Source organism: Neophocaena asiaeorientalis, unplaced genomic scaffold (assembly GCF_003031525.2).
Source record: "Neophocaena asiaeorientalis asiaeorientalis breed wild unplaced genomic scaffold, Neophocaena_asiaeorientalis_V1.1 scaffold396, whole genome shotgun sequence".
Taxonomy (NCBI): domain Eukaryota; kingdom Metazoa; phylum Chordata; class Mammalia; order Artiodactyla; family Phocoenidae; genus Neophocaena; species Neophocaena asiaeorientalis.
In genome coordinates, this window is record NW_020172455.1 from 3,713,782 (window position 1) to 3,733,406 (window position 19,625).

A 19,625-nucleotide genomic window follows, 5' to 3' on the forward strand; every position below is an offset into this window, starting at 1 on the left:
GGCGACCGGAAGCAGGCTGAGCCCGCCTCTCCGAACGCTGCCTACGCTTCCGGGAACCTGGAGCCCGGCTCTAGAGTTTTCCGGTAGGCGGCGCGGTGAGAGTAAGAGGCTGCAGGCGACGGGCCGGGCGGATCCCGTCCTCTCCCAATGTGAGCAGCGTCCTGAGCCCCAGTCAGGCGAAGGCTGCCCAGAGAGGTGGAGCCGCTGGCCGGGCCGGGAACATGAGGCAGTGTGTCCTCTTCCTGAGCAGCTTGGTTCCTTTCGTGCTGGCGCCGCGACCGCCGGACGAGCCGGGCTTCGGCTCCCCCCAGCGACTCGGTAAAGACCCTGCGGATCTGGCTTCGGCCGGCACCGGGTGCCTGGAGCGCGCAACTTTCGGGGAAGAGCAGGGGAGCAGGATCTATCAGGTGTTTGGGGGCGGGGTATTGGACGACGGTGGCGCGTCCCTAAGTTTGCAGCGCAGCAAGGGGGTGTGGCCCTCAGAGTTCAGGAAAGAATGGAGATGGGCTTGTCTCGGGGTGGGCAGGGATCCTGGAGGGAGCCTCCGGGAGTGACTGAGGGCCTGGGAGGGGTCTGCCCGCTGAGTTCGTGTTTGGGGCGTGTGTTCCGGACAGAGGTGAGGCGGGCTGGTGGTGGCTCGTGTTCGGAGAGGGAGATGTGGTCCAGGTCCCTGCCCTTCTCGGGAGCAAATCTGTATTGTGTCCTTACCAAAGGCAGGGCTGTGGAGGAGGATAGGAAGGCCCAAGGCTGCACGGCTCTTCCTGGCTCTCCAAGGAAGCGAACTAGGTTTTCTTCTGTAGGAGGTACTTAGGCGGTAATCTGGTTGGAAGGCGGTGCCTGGGGAACTCGTCTTGGAGTTGCTTTTTGCGAACATCTTAAGCGTGTTAGTTATTTAAATTGTAGCTTATGGAAGGTACTTATACTTGCCGGGCCAGCTCGTAATGCTGCTACTGTGAATGCCTTCCTTGCCATTTGAAACAAAAATTATCAGGGACGACCAATTTGGTCAGTTTTGAGGCCAGAAAGTAGAGGGTCATGTGGATTTTCTAAAGAGCTTGGATTTGAAGGATGGACTAACATTGAGAGATGTGAAATTTGGTGGGAGTTAGTTTGTGTAAACGTATAGTGACCCCTGTTAGGGCCCTTTATCTGTTAAAAGTTAGCGTGTAAGAGAGCTTGATTAATTAGTAACAAAGTATGAAACAGTATATTTTCCCAGTGTGAGAAGTTGTAGCCTCATTTTTCATGGCTGTTTTGGCCCCCAAATCTCACCATGAATCCATATAGTATAGTATCGTGCAGATTGAGACACTGTGTAGATTTTCTTTATGGCCAATAAAAATTTTGCATTAGTTTACCTGGCAGTTCTTTTTCCTTATTTAATGGACAAAAATTGTAATTGGCGGAGGGTATTAAAGGTGTTGTGTTCTCACCTGAACGACTGCTTTGTGGTTATCTCAAATTGCAATGGATTACAGGTGATTAGTTTAAAGAAAGGCCAGGGAGAACCTGGTAGGAAGTGCTGAGATGTGATGAGTTAATGCAAATTGAAGGAAAATGGTGAGTTAGGGGTGGTGAGGATGGAGGAATAGGGTAAGGATCCACTTCGTAAGGGTAAACGTTAATGAAAAGAATAAACATGTATTTTGAAATATTAAAGTTATATTTTTACCACTCTAACACAACTGTTTCACTTTTGTTATCATTCTCTTGTTCACAAGTGGAAAAATAAGTAGAACGAATCCTAGGAATGCACATAGTATAGAAGAAAACCTTACTTTCTAGGTCAGTTCTCAGCATTCACAAATCGTAAGGGTTTTTTTTCCTTTGACCGTGTGTTTTCATTTGCAGAGTGCAGACCACTGGTGCCAGAAAAATGCATAGACTTACCATTTATTCACTGCATGTTTGAAGAACACATACTGTATGCAAGTTTTTTATGTGTGGCATTGGAAATGTAAAGATCAGACTACATTCATCTTCAAAAAGCTTTCGGTGTAGTAGAATAGAGACATCTAAACAGACAATTCTAGAGCAATAGGAAGGAGAGTGAGAGAAGACATTATGGTGGGTATTATTTTCATCAGGGGACACTGAACCTATCCAGGGAAGGTTAGTGAAGGCTCCCTGAAGGAGGTGATGATATTGAGCCCAGGCTGTAAGGTTAAGTAGAGAAGAGAGAAAATAAGGACTGTCCTGATGGAGGCACTTAGAGATTGTTAGAATTGAAATGAACCTTGGAGATCGTGTCTAGTTTTTCAAATAAAGCGGCAGGTGAGATGAGTCTATGAAAGGTGCAGTGACTTGTCAGGTTCATTCAATTAGTGATAAATGTATGGCTTGAGGGTATTTTTTCTTTTGAAGAATGACTTTTTTGTGTGTTTGTTTGATAGCTTTGGATGTAGCTTGTTGCTTAACTCTACCCTACCATTTAGATTGAATTGGTCGAGGCCAATGAATAATTTCATAGTTAAAGAGCATGGTTTATTGTTTAATAGCCTTCTTATCCTATAAATGTTACCATAACCCCATAACTGCAGTTCTAAATATTGATTAGGGATTTGACAACATTTTCTGAAGAATAAAAATGTATAATAGAATCTGGCTTTTGGAGTACTCTACACGTCACCCAAAATGCTTTCAGTTGAACTGTCATGAATTGCATAATTTAGGAAATTTACAAGTCATTTGAGCTTAGTCATAATGATATCTTCTGTTGAAGTTATAGCTGGGGTATATAAGTGTCACTGATTTCAAAAGAGTTTTCTCTGTGTTACTTTTAATAAAAGAATATAGTGGGTGGAAGGAAAAAAAATGTAGGTCACAGATGAGGGATGAAAATTTGCATCTGAAACATATATTTCAAATGTACCTTTGGTAATTGGCATGGGGATTCTCCACATTGCAGTGCTCATTTCTCATTATTGACGGCATCATTTTGCTCAATATTTTGACATCTGACTTCGTCTTTTGATGTTAATTTTGCTTACAGGCTGGATTCTTTTGAAACTAAAACACTTACCCACCCTACCTGCTTCAACAGAAATTTAACGCAGTTCTCTTTTGTACTAGTCAGAGAGAGAAACTGTATTTCTAGAGTAGAACAAAGAGAAGAGTTAAGCAGAAAGCCATGGTGGGGAAACTGGAGAATTCCATTTGGCCTTCATGGGGTTTTCCAGAACATTAAGTGTAGGTGTCCTTCAAGGCCAAGTGTGGTTGAATTTTAGATCCTTCACCATTTTGTATTTGTGAGAGATGGTGAGTGTTTTCGGTTGGAAGTATACTTTGAGGGAAGTCAGAAAAAGATGGGTAGGGAGGGAGGGACAGGAAGAGGCTTCACAGAGATTGGGAGGTGAAATGAAGTGCTTTTTCACATATCCCTTAACTTAGTCCTAAAATGAACCAAGGAGATGGGTATCTCCCTCCGCACATACCTCCTTTTCTTTTCTTCTCTCTTTTAATAAGAGTTGTAGGCTCTGACAAGTCTCATCTGTTGCCCTGGTTTCACTTACCATTTGACTGTTTGGGTAACTACCAAATATGTGTCTCTGACCTAGACTTGTTCTCTGAAGCTCCACTCTCATGTATCCACCTCAGTGTTCACAGGTACCTCAAACATATGTCCAAAATTACTTACCTCTTTGATTAGAAGAATGTGTATAGGAGACAAGGTTTAATCTAGGAAAAGGCAGCAGCACTGGAAATTGTGGAAGTAATCTCATTGCTTAACCCGAATTTGCATCCATTGCAGCTGCAGAGCCTTATGGATCAATCCAGGGTTCTTTGGAGGTTCCCTTGGGCTGTGCTCACTTTCATTTTTGGCTCAGAGTTTCCATGTGACTGGTCTTGCTGGAGAGTCTTGGCCCAGGTTTAGTCCCAGCCCAGGTGAAGGGCTCTTGATAAGGAAGTATTTGAGGCAGCTCACCCTCCAGCTTCCCTAACTGGTATAAACCCATAAAATTAGGTTTTTAGTTCCCAGGTTCTGGGGTCCACTGCCTAGCAAACAGCACTGTTCTTTTCTTATCCCTTAGTCCCAAGGAGGGATTCACCCATGCTTAGGGCTTGTTGCAGAGTGACCCGACCAGGCCTCTCCCTTGTCCTGCGTATTTTGGGGAGTATTGAAGAGCAGTCAAGTCTCATGTGTCTTCTGCACAAGCAGAATAAACACTTGACAGCAGCCCTGGCTTTATCTTTTCCACTTCTGACACCAGAAGTGGGTGCATGACACTGTGTCATTTTGGGGGAACTCTTCATACTCTGTGCAGCAGAGCGTGGAGAGTGGGCAGAGTGCTACAGGGATTCTGCATGACAATTGCAAGTTGAATTCCAGGAAGATGCAATTTATTGCAAAAAAAAAAAAAAAGAGAAGTTAAGTAAAAAGTTCACAAGTGTTCCCAGACTCTTCTAACACCTCATTATTTAAAAATCAGTTTTATCTTAAAAACTTGCCTTGGCTTGATGAATGAAGTAAGGGAATATTTTGTGTCGTTGTACCAAAAGTCAGTGGCCATACAAGCATATCATGGAGACAGAACAATTCAGGTATGAGAGAAGGGTAGAGTAAGAAGGTTTATCAGATCTATAGGCCACTCCATATCTGTATCCAGAAAGCTGGTTTGTTGCAGGCCTGAAGGTCCAGCTTCCTCTTTTATTCTTTTTTTTTTAAAAGGGAACTTTATTTTACTTATTTATTTATTTTTGGCTGTGTTGGGTCTTCGTTGCTGCATAGGCTTTCTCTCGCTGTGGCGAGCGGGGGCTACTCTTCGTTGTGGTGTGTGGGCTTCTCATTGCGGTGGCTTCTCTTGTTGCGGAACATGGGCTCTAGGCGTGCGGGTTTCAGTAGTTGTGGCTCTCAGGCTCAGTGGTTGTGGTGCACAGGCTTAGTTGTTCCATGGCATGTGGGATCTTCCCGGACCAGGGCGCGAACCCGTGTCCCTTGCATTGGGGGGCAGATTCTTAACCACTGCGCCACCAGGGAAGCCCTCTGTTTATTCTTTGAGAACATAAAAAAAGGAACAAAGTATCAGCTGCTTTTTAACCACTGATCTTGATTTTGAAAATCATAGAATAACAGATTTACTCTTTCCGTGCTTAAAATCATTACGTGATTTATCAGTGACATAACTGCAAACATATGATGACTTAATGCAAAAAAGTTCTATGTAAATGAATAATTGCAAACTGTATATAAAGGAACAAGATACAGTGTAGAACTTTAGAATCTTTCAGCATCCACTTGTCCCCATATATCAACCTGCTAAAAAAAAACCCCAGGGCTTCCCTGGTGGCTCAGTGGTTGAGAGTCCGCCTGCCAATGCAGGGGACACGGGTTCGAGCCCTGGTCTGGGAGGATCCCACATGCCGCGGAGCGACTGGGCCCGTGAGCCACGGCTGCTGAGCCTGCGCGTCTGGAGCCTGTGCCCCGCAACAGGAGAGGCCACGACAGTGAAAGGCCCGCGCACCGTGATGAAGAGAGGCCCCCGCTTGCCGCAACTAGAGAAAGCCCTCACACAGAAACGAAGACCCAACACAGCCAAAAATAAATAAAAAAAACAAAACAAAAAAAAAAACCAAAATTCAACCGGGTAAATCTGAAGATCTAATTGGCTTTATTAGGCAATTTATGAATTGGGGCAGCATCCCTTCTAGCAACTAGAAGGGGCCTCAGAGGGTTTGTACCAAATGGAAGGTTTTTATAGGAGTAAGGGTGGGGCAAGGGATCTGTTAGCGAAAGAAAAGAAAAGGATTGTTTTTAGGCTAGGACATCATCTTTTTTGGGGGAAGGGAACTGGTAAGGATTTTATCATATGGATAACCTCTTCTTCCTCTGGGGGATGGCGGGGGCCCCTATGACAGATTACCTCATTAGTAGACAATTCCAAACTTGTTGGTTAAGATTACTTTTCTGGTGAAGGTTGAAACTACAGTTAGGTATTAAACCTAGGTTTGGTATCATGGGCTTTAGCAAAAGTGGGCTTATGGTTTTTCTCTTCAACACATCCCTCCCCCAAACCTCCTCTTAGTTGTGTATTTTTTTAAATCTCAGTGAATGTGGTGCCACTGTCTACCCAGGTATCCAAGCCAGAAACCTGGGGGTCTTTTAGTGATCTCCACCTGGATTGCTCAGCAGCTTACTAGCTGATTTCCCAGACTCCAGTTTTGTCCTCCTGTAGCCCGTTCTGCACACTGCAGTTGTTCTTGAACCCAAGCTCATGTGCCTGACGCACAGTGAGGCCCAACAGATGGAAATGTCCGAGTTTGGAGCAGAAGAAGGTTTATTGATTGGGAGGGCACAGATGGAGAAGATGGGAGATGTAGGCTTGTCTCAGATCCATCTTCCTGGCTGGACATGGTTTTTAAAGGCAACGTTTGGGGTGAGGGTTGCAGGGAGCATGACTTTCTTCTGATTGGTTGGTGGTGAAGTAACAGGGTGGTTTTTCATGAGTCTTAATCATCAACTTTCTGGTTCCAACCAGTCTGGGCTCTGTGTGCTTGTGGTCAGCTTGTAGTCACTATCCTCCACTTGGGAGGAGGGGGCTGTCTTAGTTCCTGCAGAACAACTCAAAGATTTGTGTCAGATTGTTCTGTATATCCCTGGAGGAGGAGCTAGGACTCTCTATTGTTTCTTGACCGTTTTCCCTTTGTTTCAGCCTTCCATCACTTCTCTAATTAGTAATTGCTTGAATCTGCTCTTTGGAACTCGGGGAAGGTCGGAGAGACTAAAGCCTTTTCTACAAACCAGAAACAGGGGACAGAAGGGCTTTTGTAGGGACTTCCCTGGTGGACCAGTGGTTAAGAATCCGCCTTCCAATGCTGGGGACACGGGTTTGAGCCCTGGTCCGGGAAGATCCCACATGCTGCAGAGCAGCTAAGCCCGTGCACTGCAACTACTCAGCCTGCGCTCTAGAGCCCATGAGCCACAACTACTGAGCCTGTGAGCCACACCTACTGAAACCCGTGCGCCTAGAGCTCGTGCTCCGCAGCAAGAGAAGCCACAGCAATGAGAAGCCCGCGCACCGCAATGAAGAGTAGCCCCCGCTCACTGCAACTAGAGAAAGCCCGTGCGCAGCAACGAAGACCCAACGCAGCCAAAATACATAAATTTATTAAAAAAAAAAAAGTTTTTTTTATCTGGGAGGGCCCTGAAGGGTCCTGCTTGGTTTCAGTCCCGCCTTTTATGTGATACTCTTCAATCCTGAGGGCAACAGAGTCAGGTCAAGAAAGAGAATAAAGTTTCAGATAGAGAGAGAGGCTAATCACAAACTTGGCAGGGGAACTTGGTTTTAGGGGCATTTGGTTTCACAGTCACAATGAAATTTCTAATTTATAGCTGTTGCCCTTATCCAAAGTCAAAAATCCTTTGTTTAGTTCCACGACCCTCCATGACCAGACCTTTGCCTGCCTCTGCAGCCTCACACCTCTTCATGTCCGCGGTGCCATTCTGCACTCCAGCCTCACTGACTTGCTTTCAATTCTTTGAGTGTTCTGTATTTCTTGTGGACCTCAGCACAGGTATGCCGTCTACTTAGAACCCTGTCCTTTCTTTTCGTTCTCTTGGCTGCTTCCTCATCCTTTCGGTCTTAACTTCAGTGCTGTTTCCCTGGGAAAAGCATCCTTGGCTTGCCAGACAGGGGTCATGCTCCTGCTGTGTTCTATAAATTCCATTTCCTCTCCCTTGGTTTGTGACATACTTTATAATGATTTTTTGTGTGATGCTCTTTCCCCCAAAGTCGCAGTATTGGAAATGTATCTCTCCTTCTCTCCATTAATATCCCTAGTGCTTGGAAGGTAGGAGGTTTTCAATAACTTTTTGTTGAATAAATGAATAGGTGGGGTCTGGTGGAAACGGGAAAATATGTGCAGAATGTGTTTGCAAGAAAGGAGGGATGGGAGTGGGGGTGGAAGAGATTAAAAAAGCAGTGAGTAAGGGTAGGGTCCCTAAGGAGGACCAGACAGAGGAGGCCCAGTGAGGGAAACTAACACGTGGCAGAGAAGAGCAGAGAGCTTTGGGGAGGGGATCCTAAATAATACAGTACTCTAGCCTGACCTTTTGAATAATGTCTGATTTCTAATATGTGTTTGTAGCAGCCGAAATGAGAAAAGCTCAGTTGTTTAGGATGATCGCTGGAGCAACTTGTAGGAAGCAAGGAAAGTGTCCTCATTGTAGAGCATGCTGGGCAGCCACTGTAGCGTTTCTAAACAGGAGAATATGACCATACACTGAGCTGATAAGGAAGGTAGTTTTTGTAGCATTGTCGAGTATAAACTGTCATAAACTCTACTGTAAGAAGTTTAGTGGTTTATACTTAAGATTTTTGGATATGGATGGGGGGAAATATAAATTCTGTTGAAAAAGCTATAGAAAATTGGATTACCGATGGTTGGAATTTTGGAAGTAAAGTGCAGTGAAATACTGAGCATCTGAGAGGTTATCTGCAAGAGCAGGAGCTCAGGGTGTTGGACAAAGAGAGAGCATTTACCACACTGTTTGTAATGGCTCCCGGAAGTCCAATTTGAGACCTCTCGTTATTAGAAGGAGTAAATTACAAGTGAAACATATTAAGTATTTTAAAGTGCTTTAGCAAGCTGCATTTAAAAAGTGCTTATTATAGAAAAATACCTAAGGATAACCAAAGATGTTACTGTCTTGCTCTTATTTTTTTTCTAGCCCTATTTGTATACATAGTTAAGGTCATGCAGTATGAACAGTTTTTAAAATCTACCTTTGTTTATTTAATATTATAAGTGTTTCCTCATGTTCTTAAAACCTGTTGTTAACAGCATTTTAAATGATTGCATTTTTTTTTTTTTTGGTCATTTGGAAATGCTATAACTTCTCTATTTGCCAGGTATTAATTTACTGCGTTTCCAGTTTTCTTAAAACTAATACAAGGCTGAACAGTGAACATCTTTGTGCTTAAAGGTCTTTTTCTTCACTTTATTTCCTTAGTTGAGCCTAGTTCAGTGGTTCTCAGACTGGAGTAGTGCATCAGCATCACCTGGAAGGCATGTTGAACACAGATGGCTGGGCCCTGCACCTGGAATTTCCCATTGAGGGGGACCGGGATGGGAAACAAGTTCCCAGGCGGTGACTGCTTGTAGCGAGCACTCTTTGAGAACAGCTGGCCTCTATTGTTGACAGTGAAACTATAGAATTGAGGTTAAGTTTCTCAGTGGCAGTGATTATGATCTTGAATGAAACTGAGTCTGTGTACCAGCCTGTATCAGGGAAGTCGAAGAGCTAAAGGATTGTATCAGCATTGAGAATTTGAGCAAACGAGTGCTGTTTTGTGCAAGGTTCTGTGCCAGGTGTTGTGAGGTAAGAATACTGTGATTTTAAAACAGCTCATTTTTGGCCATTTTACAGTCTATTTGTGAGATAAGACAAATACAACTAAAAAATGCCAGAAAAAAAGGTGTAAACAGAAAGCTTCAGAATTCAGAGGGAGGCATGGTCATGTTTGATTGACATGTCAAAATGTAGGAGGCCAAGAAGTGGAAGGTGCAGGAAGAGGTAGGCTATTTTTAAGCAGTTTCAAAAGTTGAAATCAATAAAGCTTGGGGTTTTCAGCCAGACTGGCCCCAGTTCATATCCTAGTACTGTGCTTCGTTAGCTTTGTGATACTATTCTCTCCCAGTCTGTTTCTTCATTTGTAAAATGGGGAAAATACCCCAAGGTGTTTGTGTAGATAACATAGAACACCTAGTATGGTGTCTTGTGGGAAACAAAACACTCAAAAATTGTTGAATAAATGATAAGCTGCTTGAAGATTTTTCATTGGTGCCTCAAAGCATTGTAATTAGCAAGGCCAAATCACCAATAAACATCCATTGGCATAAAAGAGATTGATGCCTTCTGAAACAGCTTTCCTCTGGATTAAAATTAAAAGGAAATTTTTGTTAACAGAAAATGGGTGGTACCCAGCAAGTGTGAAATTTGCTACCACTTTAATCTTATCTTGAGTTAGAGCCTTGAGTGGACTTTGATTAAATTGCTTTAACCATATAGTAGTGTGTCTCTTCACATTTGCTTGAGTATTGTGTGACAGTGGGGCATTTTTCCTTCTTTGACCACTCTGTATAAGTTGGCCTTTCCCACTGCTTCTCTGCTGTCCTGTTTTCACACCATGGCACTGACGTGGATTTTCTTTTGCATTGTCCGTCTCTCCCACTAAAATGAGTGCTGCTTTAGGCAAGGACTTGGCTGTGTTGAGTGCTGTATCTCAGTACTTAGACCAGGGCCTGGCACACAGCAGTGAATGAACGGATGAAAGAGCCAATTGAGGATATTCAGGGGAAGAGGACGGTGAAAAGTATTGGGTGGATTCTTTCTTTTAAAAATGGTTTTGTGAGCATATTTAACTGCAGTAGCAACACACTTGTATTTTAAGCTCCTGCTGCTATATTTTGAGGACATTCTAAGTCCAGTGGAATGATTTTGAATACCATTGCTTCTCCAGTGATATTTGCTGAGAGAAAAGGAAAGCATCAGCTCAAATATTTTTAGACAGTTTTTACAGGGACTTAAGTCACCAAAATTGTCTTCCAAAATCCTCCTGATTGTAGGAGAGACAGCTGAGTTGCTGTTGATAAAGAGTGACTTATGGGGGTAGCATATACTCTATAGTGTTTTCTCTTGCTCTATACCAAATAAAAACTTATTTGTGCTTGTTCTATCTTTGGGGCAGTCCATCTTTGCTTTTCCTGGGTTCCAAGTCAGCCTGGTAAAATAATTAATGTTTTTCTTTTCCTAGGGATTGGTTTGGTCTTACCACTTATACTTCCTGCTGTCTGGTGGATTGATATTCTGCTGTGTCTGTTGAGGGCAACAATGATAGGGATATTACCACTTCTTTGCTCTCTAATTTGGAATATGTGGTTTTTCTATAAAAGATTTTCTGTAAAAGATTTACTTTCCCAGTTTGGTTTCCTCAGACCATTAATACATTTGTTGCTCTTTGTTACTGTACATCAACTGATAAGGAATTGATGTAGCCCAAGTGGGCAGGTCAAGTTGGCAGGCTTGATCTTAAAAATTCTAACCATACAAGCCAGAAATGCCTTGAATTTAGAAGTTAGTTCACTGCATACTGTGATACTCTCTGAGATATCAAAATTATTAGCATCTAATATGAACATGGACTCATGTTCACATTTCCCTGATTGTCACAGATATCTTTCCACAACTGATTTGCTTGGCCTAGGATCCAAAATGGCTCACACACTGGCTTGCTTGCTGTATTCTTAAGTCCTTCTGTCTCCACCTCCCTTCTTTCTCATGCCATTCGTTTCCTGGAGAAATTGGGTCATTTGTTTTGCAGGAATGGAACATTTTGGGTGTGGCTGATTACTTCCTAAAGTTGTTATTTAATTTGGCAACCTCTAATCCCTTTTTGTCTTAAAAACTGGTGTGTGTGTGTGTGTGTGTGTGTGTGTATATGTTTGTGTTTGGTAAGAGTATTTTGTAGGTCGTGCTGGGGCATTACATCAGGAAGAGTTTGTTGTCTGACTCATTTTAATGATATTACAATTGATTAGTAGGTTTAGATGTTAATAACCTTTTTACCTTTATTTCAGAAAAGCTTGATTCTTTGCTCTCAGACTACGATATCCTCTCTTTATCGAATATCCAACAGCACTCTGTAAGAAAAAGGGATCTACAGGCTTCAACACACTTAGAAACACTACTAATTTTTTCAGCCTTGAAAAGGTAATTTGAATTATTCATAGAATAATGTTGGGGCAATGAGGAACTTGGTTTGGTAAAAGCAGAAAAATTGGAGTGTCTAATTAAATCTTAGAAGTTACATTTTAAAGATTTGTAATATAATTATAGTCTGTCATGGTTCTTATAATGGTGTAGTGCTTATTCTAAGATTCATATAATGACTGTTTTTTAACAAGTAGATGTGTATTCCAAAGGAATTAATGATGGTATATTTATTTATTTTTTGGAATTCTAACAAAGAATTTTAATTAATTGAATGATTATAATACTTTTGTGCTACTTTAGAATTGTCCACCTTCTACTAAGTACTGTCTTAATTTTATATATGAAGACACTGAGCTTTAGAGATAAAGGATTTGTTTAGGACTCCACAGCCTAGTGGTGAGCTGGGTCTCTTTCCACATTGAATTGCTCTTATGTCATAGCACAAACTGATAGTTGTGGTCTATTTGGGCATTAATTTTAATATCTCATGTTTTGCAGATGTAAATGTGTTAGATAATAACAGGCCTCTTTCTAAAGTGTTTTTAGGGAGCTTTACTAATATCAAATAACAAACATTGGGAGCATATAAATGGGCTTTTTCTTTACACATAGGGTAAGCCTTCTCCAACACATATATAAAAGTAATATATGCACCTGATTTAAAAAACAAACTACAGAGGGACTTCCCTGGTGGCCCAGTGGTTAAGACTCCACGCTTCCACTGCAGGGGGCACAGGTTTGATCCCTGGTCAGGGAACTAAGATCCTGCATGCTGTGTGGCGTGGCAAAAAACAAAACAAACTATAGAGGGTGTGAGAAGTTTTTACTTCCCAGACCCAGAAAGTTTCCTGTATAAACTTCCAAAAGATTTTAATGCATATTTTTTGCATATAGATCTATATATATGTAGGTGATACAGATAACATAGATTTACCTCATTTTTAACAGCTGCATAAATTTTCCTATTGCATAAAATTATGACAGTTTGTTGAGTAGTACCGTACAGATGGATACTGTTTAATCAAAGTGATTTTTTTTCCTGTAACAAAGTGCTCCAGTGAATATCTTTATGCATTTACCATATCTAGGTATTTTTATAGGATACATTCTTAAAAGGTGAATTACTGTACTGGATCAAGGGTATACATATTATAAATGTTTATGGATGTTGACATGTTTCCTCCTAAAGACATTAGACCAATTTATTCTTCTGGCAACAGTGTGTGAGTTTACCTCCTTCTTGTTATCCTTTTGCCAATACTAGGTTTTATCAGCCTTTGACTTTTCTTGCTCTGAAAGGGGATGGCACCTCACAAATGTTTTGATTTTAATTTTGTGTAAAATTGATCTTTTCATGTGTTTATAAGTTATTTTTCTGTCTGCCTTTTCGTATCCGTTTACCATTTTTCTATTGGGTTTATCCTTTGTGTTACTGAATTGTAGTAGTGCTTGGTATTAAGGAAATGAATCCATCATCACATGTGTTACTGATATTTTATGCAAATATTTTTACTATATCTTTTTATTTTTCCTAGTTATTGCCATCATCCTTAGATTATTTTTGTTTTTGTTTTTGTTTTTTGCGATACGCGGGCCTCTCACTGTTGTGGCCTTTACCGTTGCGGAGCACAGCCTCCGGACGCGCAGGCTCAGCGGCCGTGGCTCACGGGCCCAGCCGCTCCGCGGCACGAATCCGTGTCCCCTGCATCGGCAGGAGGACTCTCAACCACTGCGCCACCAGGGAAGATTATTTTTGAATGATTTCTTTTTGTTGGATTTTATGTCAAAATATTGCAGTATAGGTTATCTAGTTTCATCTATAGCAAATTTGAGCAGAGTGGTGATATTAATAATAGCTGTAGTTTATCAGGTATTTACTTCAGTAGGCACTTTACATATATTATCTCTAATTCTCACCATACTTTGCATAGAAGTCTTTGTTACTCCCTTTTTGAAGGCAAAGAAAAACTGAAGCTCAGAGAGGTTAGGTAAGTTGCCCAAAGTCACTCAGCTAGAAAGTGGAAGTTAAAGGGTTTGAACACAAGTCTGACTTCCAAAACTTGTGTTATTTCTGCTATGCTGATGAAGAGTTTGACAAAGGAGTGGAGACGTAGCAGCAAGAAATGAGTAGGAGCAAAGGAGGACGGGAGAAGACTTTAAAATGATATGAACTCAAAGTTTAGTTTTCTGGGTTTCTTTTGAAGTTAGACTTGAGGTAGCCTGTAGAATCCTTACTCTAGGGTCAGACACTGCCATAGCCTAACATACTTCTCTTTCGTGTTTCATAGATGCCATTGATTCATTAAGGAAATGTTAAACAACATCTCCTTATCTTCCCTCTGTGTAAGGAAGCAGAGAAATTTAAATTTTCATCTTAAATGTTTAACAGGAAATGTATCTAACAATATATGAGAACTTTGTACCGGGTACTTTAAAGTAGTTAATTTCATTTAACCCTCAAAACTCTTCAGTTAGTAGTTGGTATTACTTCCACTTATAGATGAAGATAAATTAGGTTCAGAAGTTAAGGCCGAGATCAAACAGCAAGTCGGTGGTGGAGGCGGGATTTGAGTCAGGTATGTCAGAATCCAAAGCCCATACCCTTTCTTTTCTGTTATACTGTGTTATTGAAGCTTAAAAGAAAAAAAAAATGGGATACTTGAAATGATCAAATTGTAGAGGGCTGTACTGCCTATATGAAGCCACTCATTATTTGATGGTGATGGTAAATGAGATGTTCTGTTTTTAGATGGTAGATGAAAGCAAAATAATTTAAGATCATAACATTAAATTTTGATGTGATTATTAATGGTTGAAAAAGCATGGAAACACTGAGAGATTGTATGATGAGTTAAAGAGTAATCTTATGGGGAAAAAAAACTTTGAAATTTACCCAGAAGTTATAGTCCCTCTTTTTTATAAATCAAGAAATAGTATTACTATTAAAGTAATGAGGGCGGTGGCGGTGGAGGCCGGAGGCTCCCGGCTCGCTGGCCCCGGAGCAGAGTGGAGGATGCAGCAGCCGCAGGGGCAGCCGCAGTCGCAGGGGCAGCCGCAGGGGCAGCAGCCGGGGGGCCAGGGAAGCCACGAGCGCTTCCGCCTTGCCAGCGCCTGCCTGGACGAGCTGAGCTGCGAGTTCCTGCTGGCTGGGGCCGAACCGCCTGAACCGCATCTCCCCCCACGGGGGTCAGTGCCTGGGGATCCCGTCTGCATCCACTGCAACATCATGGAGTCGTACCCTGCTGTGCCCCCATCTGGTCAGTGGAGTCCGATGACCCTAACTTGGCTGCTGATCACTATGAAATGAAAGAAGAGCCAGCTGAGGGCAAGAAGTCTGAAGATGACGGCATCGGAAAAGAAGACTTGGCCATACCAGAGAAAATTTAAAAGAACCGGAGGCAAGATTACTTAAATGGTGCGGTGTCTGTCTCGGTGCAGGCTACTGACCGGCTGATGAAGGAGCTCAGGGATATATACCCATCACAGAGTTTCAGAGGTGGAAACTATGCAGTCGAACTCGTGAATGACAGTCTGTATGATTGGAATGTCAGACTCCTCAAAGCTGACCAGGACAGCACTTTGCACAATGATCTCCAGATCCTCAAAGAGAAAAAAGGAGCTGACTTCATTCTACTTAACTTTTCTTTTAAAGATAACTTTGCCTTTGAGGCGCCGTTTGTCAGGGTTGTGTCTCCAGTCCTCTCCTGGGGGTATGTTCTGGGCGGAGGTGCCATCTGCATGGAACTTCTCACCAAGCAGGGCTGGAGCAGTGAATAGAGTCAGTGATCATGAAGATCAGTGCCACACTGGTGAAGGGAAAAGCACGAGTGCAGTTTGGAGCCAGCAAATCTCAATACAGCCTGACAAGAGCACAGCAGTCCTACAAGTCCTTGGTGCAGATCCATGAAGAAAACGGCTAGTACACACCCCTGAAGGAAGATGGCTAACCCGGGAGTGCCATCCCCTTCCTCCTTCCCTAGGCACCACTGGACCAATTACCTTTGAATGCTGTATTTGGATCTCACGCTGCCTCTGTGGTTCCCTCCCTCATTTTTCCTGGACGTAATAGCTCTGCCTATTGCAGGACAATGATGGCTATTCTAAATGCTAAGAAAAAGAAAACAAAAACCACAGAACTGTTTCAAGTACTCAAGACTGACTTACAGACCAACCAACCACCTGGCTGGAGCCCTTGCTAGCAGGCATTCTTAAAAGAAACTTTTAAGCCTCCTTATATTGCTGGAAACTCAGCTGTGCTCCAGCCTAGAGCCTCCTTACCTATGCTTTGGTAAGGATTTTTAATTTATTTTCTCTTATTTCATGTACACTGCTTTTTTGGGTTACAGTGTATGATGGGTGTATATGAAAAAAAATGTATCTTTGGGAAAACAATTACAGTTTGTTAATTTGAAAAAAATAATACAAATATTGTTTTAATACTATTTTGATAATGTTATAATTTTTTGGAAAAAGTTATACCTATTATATATCACTTATATGTGGAATCTAAAAATTAGTACAAGTGAACTCACTTGGAAAACAGAAACAGACTCACAGATGTAGAAAACAAACTTATGGTTACCAAAGAGGAAGGGGGTGGATAAATTGGGATTATGGGATTTACAGAATGCACACTACTGTATATAAAATAAAAGATTTATGTGTATCACAGGGAACTATATTCAATATCTTATAATAAACTATAATGGAAAAGAATAGGGGAAAAAATATAGATGTATATATATATATTTATATATAACTGAATCACTTTGCTGTGTACCTGAAACTAACACAATATTGTAAATAAACTATACTTCAATAAAAAAAGAAAAGAAATATACACAGGAACCTAGGAAGAGATGAATTCCCAGGCCTCAGGAGAAACAGAAACTGGAGGGTGTTTATGCCCCTTTGACCTGGTGGTCCACTGTGAAAATGACTGCTGTAGACTGTGTGTGTCCCCACAAATGCATCTGTTGAAATCTTAACCCCCAATGCAATGGTGTTAGGAGGCGGGGCCTCTGGGAGGTGATTAGGTCATGAGGGTGAAACCCTCACGAATGAGATTAGTGCCTTTTTAAAAGAGGCTGCAGGGACTTGCCTGGTGGTCCAGTGGTTAAGATTCCACACTTCTACTGCAGGGGGCATGGGTTCGATCCCCAGTCAGGGAGCTAAGATCCCATATGCCATGTGGCCAAAAAATAAAATAAAATAAAACATGAAATAAAAGAGGCCCCAGAGAACTCCTTCATCCCTTCTGCCATGTGAGGACACAGTGAGAAGGTAGCTGTCTCTGAACCAGGAAGTGGGTTCTCACCAGACACTGAATCTGCCAGCACCCTGATCCTGGCCTTCCCAGCCTCCAGAACCACGAGAAATGAAATTCTGTTGTTACAAAACAAACAAGCAAACAAAAAGTGAAATATCTCAAAATATTTGAAGAGGGCTAGAACTGATAAAGAAATGAAAGTGGGGACTTCCCTGGTGTTACAGTGGTTAAGAATCCGTCTGCCAGTGCAAGGGACATGGGTTCGAGCCCTGGTCTGGGAAGATCCCACATGCTGCAGAGCAGTTAAGCCCGAGCACCACAACTGCTGAGCCTACGCTCTAGAGCCCGCAAGCCGCGACTACTGAAGCCCGCGTGCGCCTAGAGCCCATGCTCTGCAACAAGAGAAGCCACCGCAGTGAGAAGCCTGTGCTCTGCAATGAAGAGTAGCCCCAGCTCGCCATAGCTAGAGAAAGCCTGCGTGCAGCAATGCAGACCCAATGTAGCCACAAAGAAAGAGGGAGGAAGGAAGGAGAGAGATATATACCCAGCTAAATGGACCATTAAAAATAGATATGATGGGGACTTACCTGGTGGTCCAGTGGTTCAGAATCTACCTTCCATTTCAGGGGACGCAGGTTTGATCCCTGGTCGGGGAACTAAGATCCCATATGCTGCGGGGCAACTGAGCCTGCGCGCCGCAACTACTGAGCCTGCGTGCTGCAACTAAGACCTAACGCAGCCAAAAATAAATAAAACACTATAAAAAAAATAGATAAAAGGTACAGACTTCCAGTTATAACATACATGTTATGAGGATGTAATGATGTATAGCATGGTGACTATAGTTAATAATACTGTACTACATATTTGAAAGTTAGACCTTAAAAGAGTAGATCTTAAAAGTTCTCATCACGAGAAAAAAAACTGTGCGGTGATGGATGTTAACTAGACTTATTGTGGTGATCATTTTACAGTATATACCCCAGAAAAAGATACGAAAATAATGATAATTCAGACTGATTAACACCAGTTTGTAGTCACTGTAAATCCTTAAAAGTCAGAAAGATAAATTGCTAAAGGAAGTCTGTAAGTACACGATTTCACCTAATTTGGGAAGGATAAAGTAAACTATAAGTTCTGACTGACATATCCTGTTGGAGGTTTTATAGCTCAAAGGTGAAGATTGGAAACTCAAAAAACAGGAATTTTACCAACACTTGGTCCTTTTCTTTACGACATAGAAGATTAATGTAGAAAATGAAGAGTGCAATTCTAGTGATTTTCCTGGAAAGAACATTAAGCAAAAGTAGTATTGAGACTCCTAGAGAGTCTAAAACTAACTAATAAGGCATTCATAAGAGGGATGCTCTTTTTGGTGGTGGTGGTTGTTCTGTTTTCTTGTGTTTGTTTTTGGCCGTGCCACCCGGCTCGCAGGATCTTGGTTCCCCAACCAGGGATCGAACCCGCGCCCTTGGCAGTGAAAGCACAGAGTCCTAACCACTGGGAATTCCCAGGAGGGATGCTTTTCTTTTCAAAGTTCTCAGCATAACTGACAGGGCAAAAAAATCATAACTGTGTGTGGGAAGGTACGTTTTAAGGTAGCAGGAGAAAATGTTCCAAGGTTTTCTGAGATTATGTTCTATTGTGTCTCCTTCCCAATGACCATTAAAAAAAACCACAAACAAACTGAAGTTACCTTGTTATGCTCAAAAAGTTAAAAAAGTGTTGCCATGGAGATAGTCCCACTCTGGATTCTTCCTGGCAGTTTTGATTTACCAAACCTGTAACATTTTATATTTTCAACACCATAGCTGACAAAATTAGTTCCTGTGGCTGAGATAAAAACCATACCTTTACTTTATCTTTGGTGTTCTTGGGTACATTGAAAGAATTTTGTAAATGATCATTGAAAATTCTTGCTCACCATGTCCAGTTTTGATGTCAGGAATGAAGCTTGTACAAGAGAGTATTTAGGGCTTCCCTGGTGGCGCAGTGGTTGAGAGTCCGCCTGCCGATGCAGGGGACACGGGTTTGTGCCCTGGTCCGGGAGGATCCCACATGCCGCGGAGCCTGCGCGTCCGGAGCCTGTGCTCCGCAAAGGGAGAAGCCACAATAGTGAGAAGCCTGCGTACCACAAAAAAAAAAAAAAAAAAAGAGTATTTAAACCAACTAAAGAACTGGAGTGTGTATTTTGACATCTTTGTTGGATACCTGATACTTATTTTCCTCATGGTAACTGTGGATTACTTTTTTCAAGGTAAGTTCTCTTTAGAAGGAGAAAAGAAGCATGGCTGCTTTTAAACATGGAAAGTAGCATATTTAATTTTGTGCAGCAGTAAGAGCAGCTGATTGCTGGAGGCAGTGGAGTGCAGGCGTTTGAAGTAAAAACCAAGTTCAGTGTTCAGTTCCTCTGTTTATCAGCTGTGGAACCTTGAGCATGTTGATTAATCTCAGTTTTTACTGTGTGAGGTGGAGACAGCGTACAGAGCAGCTAGCACTGAGTAGGTGTTCAATAAAAGGTATCCAGTAATATCAGTCTTCCCTAGATTTTTAAGATAAGCAGAACTCCAGCTTAAACTATCCAGTTGTGTTTCTTTATTTTTCCGAGTCTCCAGAAAAGATGAATATATAAGCTCTTTGAAT

The 19,625-nt window shown here is 42.1% G+C and overlaps 1 protein-coding gene and 1 pseudogene across 1 annotated transcript in view; both read left to right on the top strand.

Annotated features, from left to right (window-relative positions):
• The first annotated feature begins 68 nt into the window (after positions 1 to 68).
• ADAM17 (ADAM metallopeptidase domain 17) overlaps positions 69 to 19,625 on the top strand; it is a 52,661-nt gene continuing 33,104 nt past the window's right edge. The window contains exons 1-2 of the mRNA XM_024737684.1: positions 69 to 318; positions 11,578 to 11,710. Of these exons, the coding sequence (XP_024593452.1) occupies positions 222 to 318; positions 11,578 to 11,710 (230 nt within the window). The 5' untranslated portion in view covers positions 69 to 221. The remainder of the gene's footprint in view (positions 319 to 11,577; positions 11,711 to 19,625) is intronic.
• LOC112394770 (ubiquitin-conjugating enzyme E2 Q1 pseudogene) lies at positions 14,664 to 16,124 on the top strand (annotated as a pseudogene).